The sequence below is a fragment of the Rattus rattus genome, chromosome 1 (assembly GCF_011064425.1).
Source record: "Rattus rattus isolate New Zealand chromosome 1, Rrattus_CSIRO_v1, whole genome shotgun sequence".
In the NCBI taxonomy this organism is placed as follows: domain Eukaryota; kingdom Metazoa; phylum Chordata; class Mammalia; order Rodentia; family Muridae; genus Rattus; species Rattus rattus.
The window spans coordinates 255,138,230-255,161,962 of record NC_046154.1 but is presented as its reverse complement, the minus strand read 5'-3'; the positions used below and the strand labels follow the sequence as shown (position 1 = coordinate 255,161,962).

Genomic DNA, 23,733 nt, shown 5'->3' with positions numbered 1-23,733 from the left:
TTTCTTAACCTGATTACCGTTGCTATCAGCTTCAGGTGTGGAGGGGAAAAAAAATTTGTTTTTTCCGTTTGTGGTAGTTACTGTCACATAAACCAGTCAAATAACTGCGAATAAATGCCTATCTCTATGGCATAGCAGCCCAATACCCAGCCATAAATGTAAGAAAATAATCAGACTTCTATGTAAGGCCTTCCAAGGTTCAGGGTACACTAACCAGGACGGGTAAAACAGTTACATAGCCCTTTCCTCTAGATGGAAACATTCTCTCCTGGAGGCAGATCAGGACGTACAAAAATCAGAAAGCTCACCAGACTTTTAACTTAAGAATATCCATAAAGCCCCTTTCCCCAAACAGTAAGCAACTGCTGCTGGAGTCAGGTGGAACTACCTCCAAGTCTGCAGATAGAGTCCAGTGACAGCTCTTAAAGTCATCGCCCCCACTGGGTGTGCTTTTCAATGTTGCAGTTACCTGAGTCCGTTAGCCCAGAAAATAACCCCAATAAATTCACTGGTTCACCAGGCAAGATTTAGGTAGAATAGGATTTTTATTTTTTTATTTTTTGGTCATCAGTATGCTTTTTTTCCTAAAGAAGCCCAGACAGCTCTCAAGCCGCGATCCACAATCACTATAAGCTAGCAGCGGAAACGTAAGCGACAAGTACAGCTCTACCCTGACAAGGACGCTCTTTAGGCTTATCTTGCTCACAGAGGCGGGGACCAGCGGCTTAGGCGCTGCGTGGAAAACCCCCGGAAAGGGCAGTGCGACAGTGGAGCATCGGGCGGGGCTGCACAAACACCCTGGATCGAGGGCAGAGCATCAGCGATCGAGGGCGGAGCTGCGCAGGCGCAGCAAAGCGGAACTAGTACTGTGGGCGGGCCACGCAGGCGCTCTGGGGCTCTCGGCGGGGAGGTGGTGAGTGCCCCTGGACCGTGTGGCGCTGGAACATGCGTAGCGAGCTGGACTGTGTTCCCTCCACGCCCCGGCTCGCTGGGTCTGGCCTAGCTGCCTCTGGAAGCCGAGGGGAGGCGTTAGATACCCCGCTTAGAGCGCGGGGAGGGCTGTGCGCGGGTGGCTGGTGGATGGCTCGGTCCGTGGTGCAGCGGAGCCCTGATGACCTGGGGAGACTCTGAGCGGGAGGAGGAGGAGGCCCTTCGGAGCCGCGCTGTCCTGGGATTGTCTCCTGACTGTCACCTGCTGCAAGGGCAGCGCGCCCAGTAGCCTCGGCAAGGACCTGTGACATGCGAATTAAGATACCACTAGCTAGGTTCGCGCACACCCAGAGTAGGATTTCAGTTTTAGACGTCATTCGGTACATCTGTCAGTTTCCAAGGCGCGCATATGCTCCTTCTGGCTCCAAAGCTTGTTCTGTAGGTCGCAAAGTGTTAGAGGAGGGCGCAGCTGGGGCCGGGGCTGCTGATAGGAACTTTGAAAGGCTAGTAGGAATGCCGATACAGCTCGATAAAAATCTTAAGAATCGTGTTTTCTCGAACTCATCAGACAGCTGCTGTTGCCGCCAGACCACCGATCCTACAATTTGCGGAGAGGTGGGGCTTCCAAGACCTTGAATGTAAGAGGAGTGCCATCAAAATCGTCTCCCCACCCCAACCTCCCCGGTGAGCGACAGAAACACCCACCGTGGGCTTTTCACCAGCATGCACTGGGTGCTGGTGGGTAAGACTGAAGGCAGAACTGAAGTCTTCAAAACTTTCCTGTAAACTGACCCGGGGAAGACTCTGGTTGCTGTGCCTTCCAAGGGTAACCAAACTTTCAGACTGCTTGGGTAGGGCAGGAAAGTGTGCTCTACAGCAAGAGAAGATTCTTACATCCAGTGAAGGGAAGCGGCAGGGGGCACATGAATCTGTCCTTAAATAGTATCTGAGAAGGGAATACTCCTAAGCACAGGTAAATGCATAACCAGTGTAGCAGAAGAACCAGGAAATTCAAACCTACCTCAGTTACTGGGTTGATTCAGCGTCAAACATACATGTCCGTTCCTTGTCCTAAATGCTGCTTTTTACCTTTTTACCGCCTTACCAAGAAATCCTAGTTTATAAATCAGATTGAGACACAAGGAAGAGCAAAGAAACAGCCTTGCTGCCAAGGGTCAAAATAAGCAAAAGGCACAGAACCACATGCAGCACAGATGTTACACAGACCTATCGGATGGGGGCGTTAAAGCAAGCACGGTTAACACGTTGAACATGCTAGTGGAAAAGACATAGAGCGTGCATACACAGATGGGGATTTCAGCAGATAGAGAATTAGTAGTGGGAAAACGGAGAGGAAGAATGTCTTCAAGGGGACTGTCAGCTGATGTGAACAAAGCCACCGAACTTGAAGATAGTCTATAGAAATTGTCCACATTGGGGCTGGTGAGATGACCTGGCAGGTAGAGGTGCCTGGTGCCAGGCCTCACCTCAGTTTGCTCTCCCGATCTCACATGGTGAAAGGGGAGAACTGACTCCACATTGGTACTGTGGCATATGGCATACCTATGCAAAGCAAAGTCAGTCAATAAGGATATAATTAAAAGTTACGGCTGGCAAGATGGCTCAGGGGTTAGACATTAGCTGCCAAAGCTGACAGCCCAAGATTAATCCCCAGGACCTAGATGGTGGTAGGAGAGAATGTCTACAAGGTGTCCCCTGACGGATCCACGACTTCTGTGGATGAACAACCCTCTCCCCAAATAACTAAATGTAAATAAAAAAGAAAGATTATCCAGTTTTAAGTATGTGGGGATGTAAATCATACTCTCATTTCACTGTAGCCCAGGCTAGGCACAATCAATCTTGTGCGCCTAACGATCCTGTGTAACGTTGATCAGTATTACTAGCTCTGAGCTTCCTAGTCAAGGGTGCTCACGTTTTGTGGGTGAGATATGAACAGCAGGCAGAGAGAGTTTAAGTGGTTCTTTGGTTCCCATGGTGACACCCCTATCTCTTGGTCTTGCAGATGGCATCTGAGGCAGAGCCCCACCCCCTGGGCATGTTTAAATGCCAGCTTTGTGCCTTAACAGCTCCTTACAGCTATGTCGGGCAGAAGCCCCCAGACACCCAGGCTGTTGTGTGAGTATGCATCCTGGGCCAGTGCACAGGAGACCCTGTCCAGTGTTACTCAGCAGGTACTATGTGGAGTGTGACACCTGGTTTGAGTGTCCCTGCCCTTGTTCTGAATGCCTCAGACATGTCCCAAGGAAGCCCCAGGCAAGGGTGGAAATCTTTTTAACTCTCCGAGGACTCTCTGTCTTCCCTGTGGATGCAGCTGAGAGTTAGGGACTTGTTCTGTGAGCTGGAAGCCTTGTGGCCTAGGCCAAACTGTAATGGAGGAACGTGGTGGCTTTTTCATGTGGGGCTGTGCCCTGTGCTGTCCCTTCTGGTCTGGGTGGGTACCCAGTGGTTCCTCAGGACCAACTTCCCAAGGGTCTGCTTCATGCAGGTTGTGGGCAGAGGTGGTTCCAAGCTTGTTTATTGGATTGTGGCTCAGCCTTCACGAAGCAGCATGTGAGAAAGCTGGCTCGTCCTAGACTTGTGACAGAGCAGCATGGGACCAGGCTCAATTTCTTTGCTTCCCTGGATTATGGCACTCAGTTGCTCTCATTCTGATGTGCGTGTGACAGAGAAGACTGTCCTTTGCTAAATTCACGAGGCCACCTGGTGAATCCTGCCTGCTCTGGGGTTGACCGAGAGGCCTCCACTGAACCTTGCAGAGCTGAGTCAGGGTCACGTTTCAGTTCCCAGCTGTCCTCCGGGTGCCAGCCTTTCTGCTATTACCGTACTGTACAGGTAAACTAGTTCGCCTCTGCTGAGGCTCCTGCTGCTGCTGCAGCCCTCCCATGGCTCACAATTGAGCATCCCTTCTCCCTACAGCCTCCTGGAGGAGAGCTACATCATGAAGGATCCCTTCTCCTCAGACAAGGCCAGGTTTCTGATTCTCGGTTCTCGGTGCAGTGTGTGCAGCAGGCTGGTGTGTGTGGGCCCGGTGGGTACACCTGGGGGCTTCCTGGTTTTTTTTGCCCCGCAGATCTGGGAACCCCCTGATCACCAGCTAGAGAGAGGGTGGGGGTTCTCAGGTGACAAGCACAAAGAGAAGGGGCCAGTGAGGGCCAGCTAGAGGGTCTCAGCCCGGGGTGAGTAGAGAGACTTTAAGCAGTTGGGCCTCAGAGTAGTCCAGGGGTCTGAGAACTCCTGAGCACCTGCTGCAGGTCCAGTGTCCACAAGCGGGGCTTGCCATGGGTCATGCCCAACAGCTGTCACTTCTCTTTGCTGTCTGGCTGATGTATGGGATGGCAGGAGCCTCAGGTCCCACCAGTCGAAGGGAAAACTGTGGAGGGAGTGTTTGGGCTCAACAGGAAAGGTGGGCAGGCTGGGTTCCGCCTCTGAGGGGCCTCAAGGGCTGCTCCTTGGATTTGGGCTGCAGTTGGCAAGCAGAAGTAATAGGGGTTGCCCCAAGATTAATAGACATCTTCCCTTCTCTTGAATTAAACAATACATGGTTAGTGAGGTTATCTTCATTGCAAGGGGTAGCTCCTCAGAACTTCAGGTGGGATGGCTACCCTGCCAGCCCTTGGCCCTCCTGACTTGCTCAGGTTGTTGCCTCTCCCTGCACCTCAGGTGGGGGGAGGGGTTTTACCCGGGAGAGGCATGGCTGAATCCCTCAATGTTCCAGCCCTCTTTTTCTCTCACAGGAATGCAGCCTGTTTTACTCCAAGAGGGTCTGCCTCCCCTGTGTTCAGGAGAATATCAGTGCTTTCCCTCAGGAAATCCAGCAGGATGTGGAGAAGAGAAAGGGTGCCAGCAAGAAGCACTCCAGCCGTCCCTGACTGGCAGGGGCACAGCCTCCTGTGAAGCATTGGGCTGGGCTGGGCCCGGATTCCAGCTGGGAGCTGTGTATCTGGTCTTCTCTGAACTGTGTGGGGTACGTGCAGCCTCAGGAACTGAGGAACTGGCCAAGACTGAGGACAGACAGCAGGAGTGTAGCCAGCTGGAGCTCCAGACCTGGCCGCTAGTGGAGGCCAGGAGTGAGGGAGAGGGGCCTCCATTTGACAGCTGGTAGACACTTCCTGTAGATGTACATGCAGGCTTCACTCCAGACTTCCACATAACACAGTGACATCATCTGTCATCTAGGGAAATCAGCCTCTGAGGGACAGAGGGTATGCAAGGGTTATGTCACATCCTCTATAACCGCCTTGGACATGATTTAAACCTTGACTCTGTATCATATTTATAATTAAAAACCCGAAGGATAAGCTATTGCTTTGAGTAACCTTTTCACTGACTCTTGGACACTCAGTGTATCCCCTGTCGGGGCTAGTCTATGGGGCTTGGTCTGTGCAAACCGGCTACATCCCAGCATCATTGAAAATGAACCAACTTGGGGTTGGGGATTTAGCTCAGTGGTAGAGCACTTGCCTAGCAAGCGCAAGGCCCTGGGTTTGATCCCCAGCTCTGGAAAAAAAAAAAAAAAAAGAAAAAAAAAGATAAGAAAATGAACCAACTTAATTTTTAAAAATAGTTTATTTATTTTTAAAACCATTAAGGCAAAACTGTACCCTGAAATTAACTCTTTACATTCCTCAGCTTACAGTAGGATGTTCCAAACATACAGGTTCCCATAAATTCAGGATATAAATCAATGCATACAGTCAGTTCGGTCTCCTACGGAGAAAACGAAGACTCGATTTTTTTTTTTTTTAAATTAAGATTAAGTTATAGCCATTTTCTAATTGCCCGGAACCAATCAGCTCATGTGACTAGAAAATTCTATTTGCCCTTCTGTGTTCACCCTGATTCCTGATGTCCTGGCGAGCCGTGTATCCACAACAAGCTGGGGGTTGGGGTGTGTGTGAGGATGATGGTAGCGGCTCGACAATTCTTATTCAGGCCTGTTAGTATCACAGGGGTGAAGGGCTGCAAGCCCCCAGGTCTGAGAGGATGGCACCAAGGACAGTAGTGAGTAGGTGGCAGGAAGCAGGTCTCAGACCTTGCTTTGGAAATGTGCGTGTCCTCCTGTGTGTCTGTCAGACCCTCTCCCCTAGGGTTCCAATGTGATGGTGCCGTTGTATACCTTGTAGGGAGTTAGGAAGACATTGCCAAGAAGAAATGTGGCCAGGACATGGGAAATGACACGGAGACTCAATGGAACAGCTCAGATCGCTACAGTTCTTTGGTAATAATTCACAGCTAACAATTTTCAGTGGAGAGCTATTAATCCAACAGGCCTACTCTGTAGCCTTGAAACACTGATGTAAGGTTGGTATTTCCAGCCAGGGTTCAGGAAAACCAAGCTGGCAGAGAGAGATATAAACAGATTGGCTCGCATTTGTTTTGTTTTGTTTTGTTTTGTTTTGTTTTGTTTTTTTCAAAGTGACTAACAGAGCAGATTCACACCTTGGGAGGAGATCGTGTGCACAGCTCAGGGGCAGTGACAGGTAAGGGGTGCACACCCCTGGGCAGCTCTCTGCAGTTGTCTATTTGGGCTTCCCCTCGCTCACTTGCTCGCTGTGTCCAGCTCTGAACATACGCTGTACTGAACCCTGACTTAGAAGAGTCCAGGTGTTGGTGATTAGACACACTGTCACAAGCTAGTCAACGAATTGTATCAGAGTGTTAAAACAAAACAAACAGAAATCACAGTATTTAAGAGAGAGCTATGAAGATACTTTTTTTTTTCATTCAGTGCAGAAAGCATCGTGACACTTAACGTGGATAATACTGATGTCTTCCTAGAAAGGGTGCCAAGTGGCGCTCATCTGTTGTGAGGTACATTTAGTTTCAGGCTTGACAAAAGAGCTAGCTGTGCCTTTTTTATTTTTAAAGTGAAATTTCCCAAAGTAATTTTACCAGGAAAGGGTCAACCACCCCCTGGTCTTCAGGGCCTGAATCCAGGCTCTGTGTGTGACTTGAAGCACTGCTGAGTCCCAGGGGCCTGGGGAAGATGCCCCAGTGCCCTCTGCCGGCCAAGGACCCCGAGGGTCACCTACCGAGGGTCACCTACCTCTGCTCTGCCCTCACCACTGCCAGGGTGACCTGTGACCCAGGGTTGAAGCATCTGTCTTCACCGAATAAATGGATTTGCAGCTGAGATTGGGTTGGAGGAAGAGGTGAGAGAGGAGGAGAGTGTTATTTCTCCCTCTCCACAGAGAACTGCAGGGTTTTCCTATTTGACCCCAACTGGCAAACTTTTTAAATAAAAAGACAATAAAACAGCCCTGTTGCTATGACCTAAAATGGTGCTTCTCCTTGCCTTTTGCCAACAATACTACCTGATCACCCCTAAGGTGTCAGGTGCTCTCAGCTGCTTGGTGAAGACTTGACACTGACCTGTGCACAGTTTGGCCCACTTCTGGTTGGCACAGGATTTTCCAAAAGGTGCTTCTCTCGATGCAACCACCCTCCCTGACTAAAGTTCCCTTTGGGGAGGAAAGCAACAGGCTGAGGTCTGATGTTGAGAAAATGTCCTCAGGGGTCTCAGGCTGGTGATATAGGCCTGATTAGGGACCACACACCTTTTCTTGAGCCACTCCACTGAAGTAAAACCAGAGATGCCAACACATTCCTCAGAGGAGTCTCAGTGAGGAATGTGGTCCACTTATTTAAACCAAAGCCTCTCCATGCAGATTTTAGTGTTTTTCGATGAAGCAAAGGTCAGCCTGAGTCAGGCTCTTGATCTGATATTCTTAACCTCCTCTGGTCTTGGGAGTCAGCCATACAAATGTGGACCGGGCACAGAATGGTGTCTGGCGGCTCAGCAGGAAACCAAGATGGCTGCCACACTGGTGCTATCTACTGGAAGAAGGGTCTAGGTTCCTGTTCTCAGCCTTCCAGGGGCTCTGGAAGGAGAACAGGACCTACTAGAGGGGTGAGAACAGGAACTTAAACCCGTTAGGAAAATGCTGGTTGAGCAGCTGTAGGGAGTCGCTGCATTTTCCTAGTGGAAACTCATTTTGAAAGGCCACACAGGTTAAAGAGAGACACAGTGAAGGCAGCGAGCTTTTTGGCTGTAGGTGGCCCTGGGGCCAAAGGCTACTTAATCTCAGGGGACACCAGAAAAACTTTAAACTGGAGTTCAGCAAGTCATTTTCAAACTGATGCAGGACAAAAAAATCCCCTTCCTCCATGCATCTGGCTGCTGACTGTCCAAAGCTCCCAGTGTCACAGTGTGTTAGATAAAGGCTCAAGGTGAGACATATTTAGAATCAGATGCAAGCTGAGTGTAGAGGAGCCCAAGGGCCATGTTTTTCTGAAGGTCTGTTTCAAGGAACCTTTTCTGGGTAAGCGCAGCAGAGGTGTCATGGAGGGAGGGGCTGGAGTGGCCCCTGCAGACAGGATCATAGAGGAAGTCGTGAGAGCCCTTAGTCCAGTCGATGACTAAATTTTGCACATGCGTATCTTTAAGACTCCCCTAAACAGCGAATGTGACTTCATTAGGTCACAGCCTCTTGAAGACATCTGGAGGGAGGGAAGAGGGACACCAAGGCTGCTTGGTCCCCATCGGTCTCCAAGGAGTCTGGCACTAAGATTTTGCCATGAGAGCTGGGAAGTGGCTTTGCAACCCTGCTCTAGAGCTCCCTGAGCCAAGGTGGCATCTTTGATTGGGCTGCTGGCTGATGCCGCTGACACACCTTGCAGACCACAGCTGCCCACTCTCTCGGTTCCTAAATGTGCCACGGCATTTAACCTGGCATGCTGTGGACTACTGACACCTTGGGAAATCTGATTAGGTGACCTGAAAGGTCCTAGCACCATGTGGCTACATTGTGAATATCCTTCCCACAAAGGAGGCTTCTCAAAGTCAGTGACTTTGAGGCTAAGGCCACTGTGGTCCTTCCTGGCTTCTCTGGGGATAGCTTACTGGCAATCCTACTAGGCTCCAGGAGAACGAAACCTTCACGAACACGACTGAGTGTCAGCTCAGATACAGACTGATGTGGAAGTTGTCAGTCAGTTCTGTGGTCCATGCTGAAAGCATCCAGCTAGGGGCTACTCTTCACAAGTTTTATGTGAGTTCAAACACAATGCTTGACCACTCCGAAAGCCCACGACTCAAAACTCACTTTCCAAGGTCACCTAAACCGGAGTTGCATTTGTGTAAGGTTCATTAGAACAGGAGCCTGTCTTCACAGGGGACCTGTGCACAGAAGAGGCGTGACACTGGGATCCAACCTTTGACTCTCCAAACTAGGACAAGCTCTAGCCCTGTGGGAAGCATGGAGGATTGGATGTGCCATGTGACACAAAGGCTGGCTCCTCCCTGACTGAGCTCTACCCTCACCGGGATCATATGTGAAAATGACTTGCTCTGTCTCTGATTCCTAAGACCCTGGGCAGACTGCCTGCAGCAACTGCTGTCCAACAGAGCCTTTGATTGGCAGCAAGGAGGGACGACAAAGGGGGCACGTGGGTTTGAGGAAGGACAGAAGACAGGAAGGGGAGAAGGAAAGAGGGAGGGAAGAAGGAAGGAGATCAGTAGGGTGCAAATCTTAAAGCATGTCTTGATGCCAATTTTCCCTTTTCCCTATTGGACATGCCATGGTCTTATTATTCCTTCTAGTGTTTTTATTATGCCAACATTTTATCAGCAGCAATCTTTTTCTCTTTTAAACAGGGTCTCACACTGCACAGACTGGCATCAAACTTAATTATGTATCTGAAGGTGACCTCTGACTCCTGCTGCGGTTGCAGGCATCGACCACCATGGCCAGCAAAGAGCAGTGACAGGGACCAAGCCTTCTACCCACTGAGCTACGTCCTCGACTCCTTGGCAGTGTCCGTCTGGATCATTCCTTAATAACAAATAATGGTGACTTCAGAAGAGTCAAGTTTTCTAAAGATGGGTCAGGAGCATAGAAGATACAACCTGATCTGAAACATGCAGCCACCCTCTTGGAGGGAAGGCAGGTGCTGGCAGGTCCATGAGGTCTGAGAATCCTTTGTGCAACTGTTTCTCTTGAAGGTAGCCAGCACTGCTCTCCCAACAGGACTGAGGGACTTTACCATCTAATTCCTTGAAACAATAACAACAGCAACAACAACAACAGCAACAACAACAACAGGAACAACAACAACAGCAGCAACAGACTAACAAGTGTTATGAGCTCTTCAGCTGGGTACAAACAGAAGCTGAATGAAAATCACACCTTTGTCTCTTGTTCTCCAGGGTGACCTGGGTAGTGAAGTCACTTTTTACTTTCTCTACTCCAGAGAGAGAGAGAGAGAGAGAGAGAGAGAGAGAGAGAGAGAGAGAGAGAGAGAGAGAGAGAGAGAGAGAGAGCACATCTCATCACCAAGAGAGTTTTTAAAAGGCAGTAAAGTGTCGTATTAAAGGAGCTGCCAAAGGGGGCAGGGGCTAGAGGAACATGGACAAATCTTTGTGAATCTACCTCTGATATTGCCATGACCACAGGCTGAGGGTCTGACATGAGCAGAGCTGCGGAATTTGTCGCTCAGGGCTCATCCTGCCTTTGTCTAACAGACACTAGCTGAAGACTTCTGAGGCTTCTTGAGATGGAACTTTCTGGGCATCTTCTATACAAATCTGAAAATGTCCCCCACCACATGAGTTAGTTGTACCCTCTAGAACAGTGAGATCACAGGAGAATGGTGGGATAGCTTATCAAACTTTTCTCGAATGTTCTCAGAAGCCACCTCTCTTTCTTAGAGCCAGGAAACACAAGTGAAGTCTTCCCAATAAACTTTTTTTTTGCCACGTTTAAATGGCTAATCTTGGGCCACACCTTGACTTGTAGACTTTTTTAAAGGTTAAAAAGTGCAGATTAGGGGTTGGGGATTTAGCTCAGTGGTAGAGCACTTGCCTAGCAAGCTCGAGGCCCTGGGTTCGGTCCCCAGCTCCGAAAAAAAGAAAAGAAAAAAAAAAGTGCAGATTAGTTTTCAAGATTTACGAGCGTTGCACACAGCCAGAAGGACGGCAGGAAGAGAATTAGACTGCTTGGACTTTGAGGTTACCCGTTAATTAATGGCAAATTATATATGCAACGTAGAGTACTGTGCAATGATTAACATTGGGCCAGTTAAGATCAGACTGGGGGTGGGGGGCTGCCATTGTCTGTAATTGTCTGAATCCTATTAGCCTCTGATCACCACCATTTCAGTAGCAGGAAGTCTTAGAAGTGCTCATTCAGAAAGTAAGGATGTGGGAGGAGCCTGCATTGCCTAGGCTCAGCCCTCTTCATCTCCAAGGGTAAGGAGGGAGGCCATCTGTGCAAATCCCTGCTCTCCTGTATGGGGCCGCAGACCTCAGAGGTCCCTGAAGAGTGGCAACGGCCTACCATCCCAGGAAAAATCAGTACATGTCTCTGTAGATCTCCTGCAACAGTGGGTGCAACGCCGCGTCTGACTCGGTCTTCTTGATGACCTGCACGAGCTGCGCATGCTCCGTGACCAGCTGCCGGAGGTCCACCATTTTTTGAAGGAGTTTTGGGAAGAGAAAGGTATCATCCGGATGGTTGCTCTGCAGGTGGAGCTTGAGCACGTGCACAATCCCCTCCTGCAACTTCTCAATGTATCCTATGTTTAGAAGGCCAGGCCGATCTACGCTCAAAAGAAGAAAGAGACGTCTGAGTGTGGCCATCTGAGAGTCCCTGTCAGCGGAGGAGCCAAGTGTTGCTGCTTTGTTTGGCCCTGCTGAGAAGGCACTGAGTGACCTCCACGTGGCAGCCAGAGCAGAGGTCAGACTTTCCCACCGTCACCGCCTCTGGTGGGTACAGACATGACTGACACTCCTAGCTATTCACAGGACCAGCCCATAGTCCTGCCCCACTCCCCCTTACGGTGCGGCCCCTGCTTTTGGATTTGTCTGGCAATCCTCAAACCACACCACATCTCTGTAGGAAACAGAGTGCTTCTTCCGGTGTGAAAGTTGTGTATTCCTCTTCCCATCAGCAGCTAAGGGGTGTGACAAGATCAACAAGTTTTTTTTCTTTCATTTATTTGTTTGTTTGTTTGTTTATTTGTTTAAGACAGAGTTTCTCTGTGTAACCCTGGCTGTCCTGAAACTCATTTTGTAGACCCAGTTGGCCTCGAACTCATAGAGATCTGCCTGACTCTGCCTTCTGAGTCCTGGGATTAAAGGTGTGAGGCACCCCCGCCCCAGGCTCTGTCTTAAGGTAACATTATTGATGCCTTTTGATAATGCCCAGGTGGAAAGCAGACAGAGAGATGACCAGAGCTGGACAGTATACCAAGGATCCTCTGGAGTCCAGAGAGGACATAGCAGGAAGTACCAATACTCACACTAGGTGGCCTTCCTGGTATAGTCTCAGGTCCACAGTCTCAGGTCCCTGTCCGTCCGTCCGTCCATCCATCCATCCATCCATCCATCCATCCATCCATCCATCCATCCATAAATAACTAGGGCTTAAAAGCTGCTCATGATGTAGTGTTTAGTTTTGTCTTTTAAAAAATGATTTTTTTTATTTTAATAATGTGTATATGTGTGTGTTGGGGGCTGGGGGATGCCTGTGAGTATGGCTCTCCAGAAGGCCAGAAGTGGGCACTGGATCTCCCTGGAGCTGGAGTTATATGCAACTGTGAACTGTCTGACATGGATTCTGGGAACTGCTCTTAACCATTGAGCCATCCCCCCAGCCCCTGATGTTGAGATTAATCTTCATTGTTTTTGCAGGGACAGGTAAGACAGGGTGTCCCTGTGTAGCCCTGGCTGGCCTAGAACTCACCGAGATCCACCTGCCTCTACGTCTTGAGTGCTGAGATTAAAGGCGTGTACCACCATCGCCTGGGTAAATCTTTATCGCTTTAGCATTAAAATAAAAATAAAAATTAAGGTTTTTGTGTATGTATGTATTTGAGGGTGGGTGTGTGTGGAGGCCAGAAGTTATTAACCTTGGGTGATGTCCCTCTGGTACCGTCCACCTTGTTATTTGAGACAGGGTCTGTCATTGGCCTGGAACTTATTCACCAAGTAGGGTAGCCTGTCTGTCTGGTCGGCCCCAGGGATCTGTGTGTCTCTACACACAGCACTGGGATTACAAGAGCAGGCCCACACGTCCAGATTCTTTTTTTTTTTTTTTTTAAATGTGAGTTCTGGGTTTGAACTCAGATTCTCAAGCATTTTACTGACAGAGCTGTCTTGCCAGCCCCGGGACTAAGTTTCCCAACGGTAGAAGAATCCACTCTTCATAGTTTAAACTTTCCCATGACAAGTTTCCTATTCTCCATATCAGTTCCCATACCCACAGGGTTGGTGCAGGACTGCAGCCATGAGGGACTGTGAATGTGTAGCTCCATACTGGCTGTCTACTTCCCCTGCCCCACCCGATCCCACAAAGTGACCCCAACAGACTCTATAGATTCGTGTTCTGTTTATGCTTTGCGGGAGTGTAACGATGCTTCTTCTCGCCAACTACTCACCAGCCAGCCAGTGACTGGTGAAGGGCAGTATGGCTTCTGGCCGTTAGGTAGAACTGTTACCTATGCCAAGGCCAGGCAAGGTCAGCTGGGCTTACAGTAGGTTGGTGACCTTCCTAGACAAGAGACACGGCTATTTAAAGACGTGGAATGCTGGGCCAAACCTCAGGGACCATGCGGCCAGCTTCCCCAGAGAGGTCTGATTCTTCCTTCCCTGGGATTGGTCCTTCTGGCAGAGCAGACCTAGCAGCTGCTTCCAGAGAGCATGGCAGTTTTCAGTGTGAAGTCACGTCAGTAGCAACGGCACTGAATCCACGCTTGCACTGTACTCTCCAGACTCGTATCTACTACAGTAATTATCATGTTGATCGTACAAATCATCACATTATATCGAGTGTGTCTAAGACGCTTGCCTTTGATATAATTGTGTATTACCAGTGGAGCATAGGCTTAATTTATGCATATAATATGCTGATATGCATTAGTGGATACCATAATAGGAACATAACTACAATGTATCATAGCCATATTGTTCTCATTCAATTCCACTCAGCAGTGACTTGGGCTCAGATCCCACCCTGCCAACGCTCACGTCACTATATAAGAATACATGCTGGCACCATACTGACAACCATTGAGCTCCTACAGAAGGGGAAGCCTGTGGGTACCTGGGCGTGACAGATCAACTTACCTCCACAGCAAATTATAGCAGCCACAAAAAGGGAAATGTCACTGTCATCCAGTTCGAGGGCGTTGAACTTCATAGCGAAGTCGAACTTGGGTTCCATGATGTCGCAGAATGGCTTCCTCAGGTTCTTTAGGAACTCTCGGGTGATGAAGCCATTGCCGTACGCGATCAGCATCCCGTCTTTGTTCATCAAGGAGGACAGCATCGTGAAGATGGCTTCATACACGCCGTACTTCAGCAAGGTGACCTGGTCATTCAAGTCCAAGTTTGCAAAGCCTGGGATAGCCTTGGCAAATTCCGTGAGCTCGGTGACGGTCTCCACGGACATGCACTGGCAGCAGTGGAAGAATCGGACCTCTGCCTCCTTGTTTTCGATGCCGTTGGCTACCATCTTGGCCACAAGCGTCTTCTCAGCCATGCACAAGGTCTCCATGTCATGTATGACAAAAGGCTACAAAGGAAGGTGGTCAAATCAGTCAAGTGACGGTTCTATGACAAGCTAGGCAGTTCCCTTAAACATCAATGAGCCAGCAGCAGCGACTGTGTCCCAGTCACCAAGCTGGTGTGCTAGGGCGATTTAAAGTCCTTGGACAATTTCAAAGGCAGACAACATAAGATTTTCCCGTAAACTAACAATGTAAGTCAGTAATGTAACTGTCGTCAGGGCTGGAGAGATGACTCCGCTCTTGCTGATCCTGCAAAGGACACTGGCTCCATTTCCAGCTCACAACTATTTGCACAACAACTCCAGACCCAGAGAACCTAACACCTTCTTCTGACCCATGCGGCACCACACAGGAAGGTGGTACACGGGCATAAACACAGCCAAAGCACCCGCACATATAAAATGAAAAAGAAATGAACATTTAGAGATAATCGTTATTCCTTCCTGGCCTTCGACAGGGAATTCAACACTAAGAAACAAAAGTCTGAGGCTGCAACGATGGCCCAGTGGTCACAAGGGTGTACCGCCTACTTTTCCAGAGGACCAGAAATGCAGTGGGTCCATTGATCTTGGTGGATTCTTTTAGGGCAGGTGAGATGGCTCGGCAGGTAAAAGTGTTTGTTTCCAAGCCGGGAAAACCTGAGTATGATCCCTGGGACCCATATAATATAGAGAAGACTGACTCCTGGGGTTGGGGATTTAGCTCAGTGGTAGAGCTGCTTGCTAGGCCCTGGGTTCAGTCCCCAGCTCGAAAAAAAAGGAAAAGAAAAAAAAAAAAAAAGACTGACTCCTGTGGGATGCCCTCTGACCTCCACACACATGCCACATGCATGTTCCCCTCTCATGAACACACACACACACACACACACACACACACACTAAATTTAATATAATTTTGATTAATTAAAAGCAAATGTCTATACTGAGTGAGTACATCTTCTAAAGATTAGTTGTGATATTGGAGACTGAACTCTAGTGATCTGGTATATACTGGAAATGCTTCTCTAGCAGAGAGGCAGACGCTCAGCCCCAAGACCTTTCTTTTCTTGTCATTATTGTCTCAACAGTCTGGCATAACAACCACTTCCGAAGCGTTCACATTATGTCAGGTGTTACGAGCCGTCAGAATGAGTTACAGGTTTAGAGGGGATGTGGGCATGCTTCTCTGTGATTGCTATGTGTGGTAGTTTGACTGGGTATGGCCCTCAGAGACTCATGTGTTTGAATGCTTGGCCCATAGAAAGTGGCACTTATTAGGAGGCTGGCCTTGCTGGAGGAAGTGTGTCACATGGGGGCGGGCTTTGGGTTTCTTATGCTCAAGCTACACCTAGAGTGGCACACAGTCCTGCTGCTGCCTGCATACTTCCCACCATGATGACAATGGACTAATCCTCTGAGACTGTAAGTGGCCCGACTGAATGTTTTCCTTTGTAAGAGTTGCCGTGGTCACGGTATCTACTCACATAATACAAACCCTACCTAAGACAGTATCTTTGTTCTCATTCTCAACACTGCCTTTTTCTAATGTGCTCTCTGCAGAAATCAAAGTGGGAGGCAAGCAAATGCACAGTCAAGATTTAGAGCAACACAGTGAGAGGGGCTGGGACGTCCCGGAGTATTTGACAGGACAAATGTGCATCGGGACTCTTCATTGAGAGAGGTGAGCTCCAGGGGGCTTGATGATTGGCACTAGAGGGCAGCTTCAAGGACAAGGGCAGCCTTGGCAACACGGCTCACAGGACGAAGCAAAATGGACAGGTGACCCCTCGATAAAAGACTATTAAGAATTCTGAGTTATGGGGCCGGAGGGACAGCTCAGCAGCTAAGAGCAAGCACTGTTGCAAGAGAACCCAAGTTCAGTCCCCAGCACCACATTGGGCAGTTCACAATGGCTGTAATCCTAATTCTAATGCCCTTTTCTGGCCTCTGTGGGCACCTCTACTCACATGTGTGTGCGTGCACATTCACACACACACACACACACACACACACACACACTCATCTACACATAACTAAAAATACAATAACTTGGGGCCGAAGACATGGTTCAACAGATAAGAGTACTGGCTGCTCTTTCAAAGGACCCTGGTTCAATTCCCAGCACCCACACAGCAGCTCATAAGCTGTCTGTAACTCTAGTCCCAGGGGAGCTGATATCCTCACAGAAACATACATGCAGGCAAACACCAGTGCACATAAAAAGTTTTTGAAAAATACAATAGCTGGTTAAAAATTCTAAGTCTGGTTGGGCATAGAGGTACATACCTAGGACTCAGAAGGCTGAGGCAGGAGGATCCTATGAGTTTAAAACCAGCACTGGGCTAGTCAGACATTCTCTCTCTCTTCTCTTTCTTTTTCTCTCTCTCTCTCTCTCTCTCTCTCTCTCTCTCTCTCTCTCTCTCTCTCTCTCTCTCTCTCTCTCTCTCACACACACACACACACACACACACACTGACCAGGGTAGCACAGGCCCTTAAATCTCAGCACTAGGGAGGCAAGAGCATCTCTCTTAGTTAAAGGCTATCCTGGTCTACACAGCAAGTTTCATGACAGGCCAATATAGTGACTAGACTTTTTATTTTATTTTATTTTTAGGTTTATTTGTTTTAAATATGTGAGTACACTGTAGCTGTCTTCAGACACACCATAAGAGGGCATCAGATCCCCATTACAGATGGTTGTGAGACACCATGTAGTTGTTAGGAATTGAACTCAGGACTCTGGAAGTGCAGTCAGTGGTCTTGACCACTGAGCCATCTCTCCGGCCCCTGACTTATTATTTTTTAATGGTGTGTGTGTGTGTGTGTGTGTGTGTGTGTGTGTGTGTGTGTGTGTGTGTGTGTGTGTGTGTGTGTGTGTGTGTAGGCATCCAAGTAGGCTGGAAGATGCTAGCAGATGCCTGTAACTTCAGTTAAAGCCCATCCTTCTGGCCTTAACATCTAGACATCTAAGAAGCTGTTAAAAGGCCTCTTTGGAAGTCAGGTTCCGAGGGGACAACTGCTTCCATTCTGGCACTTTTAAATTCTGAGGGAGCAAGTCCCAAGAGGTGTTTCAGCCCCATGACCAGGGGTCCTGGCCATTTTCTTGCTCTTATGTCTGAAATTCCAGGGTCTCAGATCAGATACAGGGTCCAGAAGGGAACCAATAGCCTCATCTGTCTCCTCAGCTCTATCCTCAGCTAAACCCACCTATCACTACAATGTACCACTTCCCTCAGTCACCCTCAGGCCATAGCAAATTCTGCCCCCAGGTTCCTATTCCTGGACCAGTTCTAGGCTGCCTCTGGCCTCCACGTCCCCTGATGGTTCTTTTACAAAGAGTGACTTGACTTCTCCTTTGAACAAATTAGAGACTGCTTGGGCATACCATCAGACAAGCTTCCCTTTCCCCAGTGTGGTATGAAGTGTGGTCTGCAATTGCTCTCACCCTAGTAGGCCTGCAGGACAAGACCGCTTTGCACTGTTGGCACGAATGCCCATCTCCCCTCATGGCAACTTCACAGCCATGCACTTTAGCCTGCGTCCTAACCTAACCCCAGTCCTTGTGTCTCACTGATGTTCTGCTGGGGCCTCACTTGGGTGCTAGATCATCCCAGCCCAGAACCTGGCAGTCACTGAGTATTGCCCCATGGAGCTGGGTGCATTAAGCCTAAAGCCTGGTCCTCCTGAAGGAACTCCCATCTTCAGAGGTGATTGGCTTCTAATTATCATCAAGCATGGGGCTGGAGATGAGGATGGCTAAGAGGTCAGGAGCACTTGCTGCTCTTGCAGAAGATGGGTTCAGTTCCCAGCACCCACAAAGAGGTTCACAACCACCTGTAACTCCAGTTCCAGGAGATCCAGTGACTTCTCAGGCTTCTGCATATATGTGGTACACAGGCATACACTCGAGCACACACACATACACAGACACACATACACACACAGGCATGCATACATGAACAACTTAAATATTTTAAATCTTGCAAAAGGCATAGCCTACAGTCTCTTGATGTCCCTGCAGCGACGAGAGCAGAATATTACAGACATACAAGGACAGTGAAGCTGGTGCCAGGCACTCTGCCAGCTGGACATTTCCCAGGCTGGGCATAGTCGGAAGAAGAAAGATGGGGTCTCACACTGGAGCAGCAAGTTCTGGGAAGCAGGCCAGCAGTCTGGGCAGGAAGAGAAGGCCTGGTCTCTGAAATGACATGAGACCTGGAAGTAGGAAGTGAGGCTGGCCATCAGGATGGTCAGAAGCCGCTAGACATTGTGTCTAAAGCTGGTCCCTGCATAGATATTTGTGGCTGAAGTAGACAGTTAGTTGTCATAATCCATTAATGTGTGTGTGTGTGTGTGTGTGTGTGTATGTGTGTGTGTGTGTGTGTGTATGTGTGTGTATGTGTGTGTATGTGTGTGTGTGTGTGTGTGTGTGTGTGTGTGTGTGTGTATGTGTGTGTATGTGTGTGTGTGTGTGTGTGTGTGTGTGTGTGTGTGTGTGTGTGTGTGTGTGTGTGTGTGTGTGTGTGTGTATGTGTGTATGTGTGTGTATGTGTGTGTGTGTGTGTGTGTATGTGTGTGTGTGTGTGTGTATGTGTGTGTGTGTGTGTGTGTGTGTGTGTGTGTGTGTGTGTGTGTGTGTGTGTGTGTGTGTGTGTGTGTGTGTGTGTGTGTGTGTGTGTGTGTGTGTGTGTGATGTGTGTGTGTGTGTGTGTGTGTGTGTGTGTGTGTGTGTGTGTGTGTGTGTGTGTGTGTGTGTGTGTGTGTGTGTGTGTGTGTGTGTGTGTGTGTGTGTGTGTGTGTGTGTGTGTGTGTGTGTGTGTGTGTGTGTGTGTGTGTGTGTGTGTGTGTGTGTGTGTGTGTGTGTGTGTGTGTGTTGATGTTTGATGTGATATATACATATGAGCGCTTGTATGGTACCTGGGTGCATGAGGGCGCAGGTAGAGGCCAAAGGTCAATGTAGGTTGTCCTCTTCAGTCTATCTCTAGCTTATTTTTTGGGACAAGTTCTCTCACTGAACCTGAAGCTCACTGGTGTAGCTAAGTCCACTATCCAGCAAGCTACTGCGATCCTCTTGTCTCTCCTTCCACAGTGCTGGGATTGCAGATGTGCATGACCAAATCTGGCTTTTTATGTATGTGCAGGGATCCAAACTTAGGCCCTGGTGCACTGTGCCCTCAGAGACATGTCTCACCCCTCCCCCTCATCTGTATTCCTCATATTGCAGCCCCCAGCCCAGGACTACTACTCCATTGTTCATTTCCATGTGAGTCCTGATCCTCCCGAGCTCTGACAGAGGATGGTGGGACCCTCCTAAGACCCTTGCGGGGAAGAAAACAGAGGCAACTCAGTAGGGATCAAATCAATATCCAAGCAGAGTGTTTGGGTACGAATACAGCTGACTTTTAAGCTTGCTCTGAGTCTTAAAGTTTGAGGGAGAAATAGAAGGGTCCCAAATGGAAATTCTGATCTTCCTCATTTGAGGTCATCATCACAGAAGTGCAAACTTTACCCCGTGAGCTAGAACCATTCAGTGGTTCTCAACCTGTGGGTCAAGATCCCTTTAGGTTGCCTATTGGATATCCTGCATACCAGATAGTTACATTGTGATTCATAACTGTAGAAAATTATAGTTATAAAGCAACAATGGAATAATTTTATGATTGGGGGGATCACCACAACATGAAGAACTGTATTAAAGGATTATAGCATTAGGAAGTTTGAAAACTCTGCTCTAATTGGAAAGGACCTCTGAGCCCACCTGGTGTGGAATTCGCTGGAAACTTCTAAAATGTCTCAACTCATTTCATTGGAGAATTTACTAAAGAATCAAAAGTTCCAGTAAAAGAGAGGTCGGGCTTGCTCATTAAAGTATGGACCTTGTGAAATCCTTCATTTTTCCCGTGACTAGAAGTTCTAGCTTGTAATTCCCTATAAGGAAGCCTCCAAGCTATTCATTAGCACAAAATAAACCAGTCATACCAGGCACACAGGATAAAGGCAAGAGTTCTAATGTGCCAAGTGAGGGCTGGACCTTCTGTGAAAATGACTCTTGACCCTCTCTTGCTAGAGCGCACACCAGCTTATCCAGCTGTGGGAACTGTGGGTCATGAGCCAGGCAAGTGTTATAGGAGCCACAGAGACGTGGAATATACCAGGTGCTTCCTGTCAACAAAGGACCCTCCCCAAGACCTGAGCGCTCACACTGAAGAAAAAGCAAGAAGGCGACAGACAGCAGCTATTTTTTCTTTGGCAGAAAGAACGAGAATGTTCTGAGTAGGGAAGGAATAGGTTTGGTTTCTGGCCTTCAAATAGGGATTAAAACACACTTAAGAAACACCCCGATACTAGGTAAGGTATTAACTAGATTATTTTTGTCATATCAATCACGCAGCCTTTATAATGCCTGGGTTGCTAGGAGCTGAGGCAAGCCCAGGCAAGAAGGCAGCAATTGGTGTGAAAGTGCATCTTAGAACCTCAGAATGACCCCGTGTCTTTCCACGGCCCTTCCTTGGACTTTAGGTTAAAATTCCATTTCCTACACTGGGCAGTGTTCTCCTCCATTCCCTGTGACCGGAGCTGACATATCGCCAAGGGACATTCATGGTACCAAGGGCAGCAGAAGTGCCTACCGGATTGTTGCTAGTCTTTCCTGCGAGTATGACCCGGGCCTTGACCTTGTTCATGTTGAAGTTCTTCAGATAGGCTTCGTGGATTCTCTTGGCCAGAGATTTGAGGTCTGCAGTTTCCGAATCTTTCAGATCATGTTCACAGGTAAGGATTTCTGCCTTCAGTTTTGCTTTCTCAGATCTTGGCATTCTTCCAAAACGGATTGCTGGAGTTGGGGTGAAGATGGAACAAGGGGGGAGGGACGTAGAAATGGTCAAGGCACTCGATGTCCAAGGCAGAGGTGAAAGGAAGAGTGGAAGGTCACACCAGGAATGGCTAAACCTATCCCTCATTACCACCAAACTTTCTGCTAAAGAGACCGAAAGCCAAATACACAGCTTATCAATGGGATGGCTTACTGTCCCCAGGTAGGCCATTGGCCAAGGTGAAGGGAATGAAAGTGAGTTATCATCTCTCTATCATCTGTCTGTCTATCTACCTATCCATCTATCTATCTACATACCTATCATCTATCTACCTACCTACTATCATCCCTCTATATATTCATCTATCATCTATCTATCTATCTATCTATCTATCTATCTATCTATCTATCTATCTATCTACCTATCTGTCTATCTATCATCTGTCTGCCTAATACCAGCCTATTAATCATCTATCTACATAGCTATCTATGTACTTATTTCTCTACCATTTGCCCATTAATCATCTGTCTGTCTGTCTGTCTGTCTGTCTATGCGTTGTTTTTGAGACAATCTCATATAGTGGGCCATGCTTGCTTCCAAATAACTATAAAACCGAGGATAACCTTGAACTCCTGAGCATCTTGCTTCAGCCCTCCAGTTCTCAGATTACAGGCTATGTTTATGTGGTGCTGGGACCACATAGCTTCATGAACCCAGTGCCTCATGCATGCCTGGTAAGCATTCTACCAGCTGAGGGTCATCTCTAGCCCTATTTTTTTTTTTTAAAGACAGTGTCTTCCGATGTAAGCCAGGCTGGCCATGGAGTTACAACAATCTTCTTGCCTCAGCACGCTGAGTGCTGGGATTATAGGCATGTAGCACTATGTCTGCGATCCCAGCACTCCATGGAGGCAGAGGCAGAGGCAGAGGCAGAGGCAGAGGCAGAGGCAGAGGCAGAGGCAGAGGCAGAGGCAGAGGCAGAGGCAGGAGGCAGGGGCAGAGGCAGAGAGGCAGAGAGACAGAGAGACAGAGGCAGAGGCAGAGGCAGAGAGGCAGAGAGGCAGAGACAGAGAGGCAGAGGCAGAGACAGAGAGGCAGAGAGCAGAGGCAGGTGGATCTCTGTGAGTTCAAGGCCAGCCTGGTTTACACAGTGACTTCCATACCAGGAGTTCAAGATCATCCTTGGTTATATAGTTAGTTGGAGGCAAGCAGATGATAAATAAACAAGTCCCTAGATAGATAGATATGTAGATAGATGGTTAAAAGGCTGATACTAGGCAGACAGATAGACAGATGATAGATGATAGGTAGATGATAGATAATATAGATAGATTTTGAGACCCCCATCTCAAAAATAAATGAATAAACAAGTGAATGAATGAATGAATGAATGATCTTCACTGGGGACCATGCTCTAAATTATAGTATGGCTGAGAAAATGGAAACTCACAGTACAGCACAATGTTTGAAACAACACACATTCGAGAGAGGTGATGTGACATCTTGCCTCTCCAGTGACCTCCGAGTTGACAGCCACATCTCATCATAAGTCTCAAGTGCTCTGCTAAACACCAGCTGCCGGAGATCGTTACACAGCACAGCACAGCACAGCACAGCACAGCACAGCACACCCATTCACAAGACAGCTGTTCTGACTGGTCAAGGAGGGGAAACTGATGTGTGGACTGACGCAGTATGCCCAGCAGCCTTACCTACCATTGTGTGACATCCCGACGGACAGGCACTTGTGGAAACGGCAGTACTGGCATTTGTTCCGGTTCTTTTTCTGAATCTTGCAGCTTCGATCACACTTGTCGTACGCCAGCTTTAGCCGAATAGTTCGCCGAAAGAAGCCCTGTGACGTCAACACATACTTTACTTAAAGAACGTGGGCTCTGGGTAAGTCTCCAGACTGGCTTCCCTCAGCTTTCTTGTAAATTTGACTGACTGACTGGTTTGTTTTGAAACGGGGTCTCATGGAGCCCACTGGGGAAAAGAGCTTGCTCTATGGCCAAAGATGACCTTGAACTCTTGATCTCTCTGCCTCCACCTCTCAAGTGCTGGAAGCACTTGGCTGAGCACCATCATGCCTGGCTTTATGGGGTTCTGAGGATCCAGCCCAGGGCTTCACGTGTGCTAGGCAAGTACTCTCCCAGCTGAGCTATACTCCGGTCCTACCATCTCTAAGAAATTACGTGTTGGAGTTCTAGAAGGTCTCTCGTAACTGGGGCAAATAGGAAACGTGTATGTCACTGCATTGAAAATGGAAACCAGGGGTTGGGGATTTAGCTCAGTGGTAGAGCACTTGCCTAGCAAGTGCAAGGCCCTGGGTTCGGTCCCTAGCTCCGAAAAAAAAGAAAGAAAGAAAAGAAAATGGAAACCAGTGTGCTAAGGCAGAGTTCAGGTGACCTGAGAAAG

General features: G+C 48.4%; 2 protein-coding genes across 9 annotated transcripts in view; one reads left to right on the top strand and one right to left on the bottom strand.

Moving 5' to 3' along the window:
- Nucleotides 1-920: 920 nt before the first annotated feature.
- Nucleotides 921-9,984, top strand: Cdpf1 (cysteine rich DPF motif domain containing 1). 3 transcript variants are annotated; one of them, XM_032919119.1, is made up of 5 exons: nucleotides 921-1,265; nucleotides 1,499-1,614; nucleotides 2,957-3,069; nucleotides 3,871-3,982; nucleotides 4,689-5,256. In XM_032919119.1, the coding sequence occupies exons 3-5, from the start codon at nucleotides 2,957-2,959 to the stop codon at nucleotides 4,821-4,823; spliced, it is 360 nt and encodes a 119-aa protein (XP_032775010.1). In that variant the 5' UTR covers nucleotides 921-1,265; nucleotides 1,499-1,614; the 3' UTR covers nucleotides 4,824-5,256. The 3 variants fall into 3 exon arrangements, with proteins under 3 accessions (XP_032775010.1, XP_032775003.1, XP_032775017.1); XM_032919112.1 differs by lacking the exon at nucleotides 921-1,265 and adding an exon at nucleotides 9,611-9,984 and having other exon boundaries at nucleotides 1,377-1,614; nucleotides 4,689-4,918; XM_032919126.1 differs by lacking the exons at nucleotides 921-1,265; nucleotides 1,499-1,614 and adding an exon at nucleotides 1,637-1,903.
- Nucleotides 9,985-10,837: 853 nt separating this feature from the next.
- The window catches only part of Ppara (peroxisome proliferator activated receptor alpha), a 63,751-nt gene continuing 50,855 nt past the window's right edge, over nucleotides 10,838-23,733 (bottom strand). For all 6 annotated transcript variants that reach the window (XM_032919067.1, XM_032919076.1, XM_032919060.1 and 3 more), the window contains 4 exons: nucleotides 23,032-23,170; nucleotides 21,133-21,335; nucleotides 14,081-14,528; nucleotides 10,838-11,553 (listed from right to left, as the gene is read on the bottom strand). In XM_032919067.1, the coding sequence (XP_032774958.1) occupies nucleotides 11,306-11,553; nucleotides 14,081-14,528; nucleotides 21,133-21,335; nucleotides 23,032-23,170 (1,038 nt within the window). In that variant the 3' untranslated portion in view covers nucleotides 10,838-11,305. The remainder of the gene's footprint in view (nucleotides 11,554-14,080; nucleotides 14,529-21,132; nucleotides 21,336-23,031; nucleotides 23,171-23,733) is intronic.

What these genes read in the sequence shown, in the direction of transcription:
- Cdpf1 (XM_032919112.1), top strand. Translation starts at nt 2,998, where the DNA reads ATGCCAGCTTTGTGCCTTAACAGCTCCTTACAGCTATGTCGGGCAGAA. An exon ending in GGCTGGTGTGTGTGGGCCCG is followed by an intron (nt 3,983 to 4,688) that starts GTGGGTACACCT and finishes TTTCTCTCACAG; the next exon opens with GAATGCAGCCTGTTTTACTC. An exon ending in TCTTCTCTGAACTGTGTGGG is followed by an intron (nt 4,919 to 9,610) that starts GTACGTGCAGCC and finishes TCTTTTAAACAG; the next exon opens with GGTCTCACACTGCACAGACT.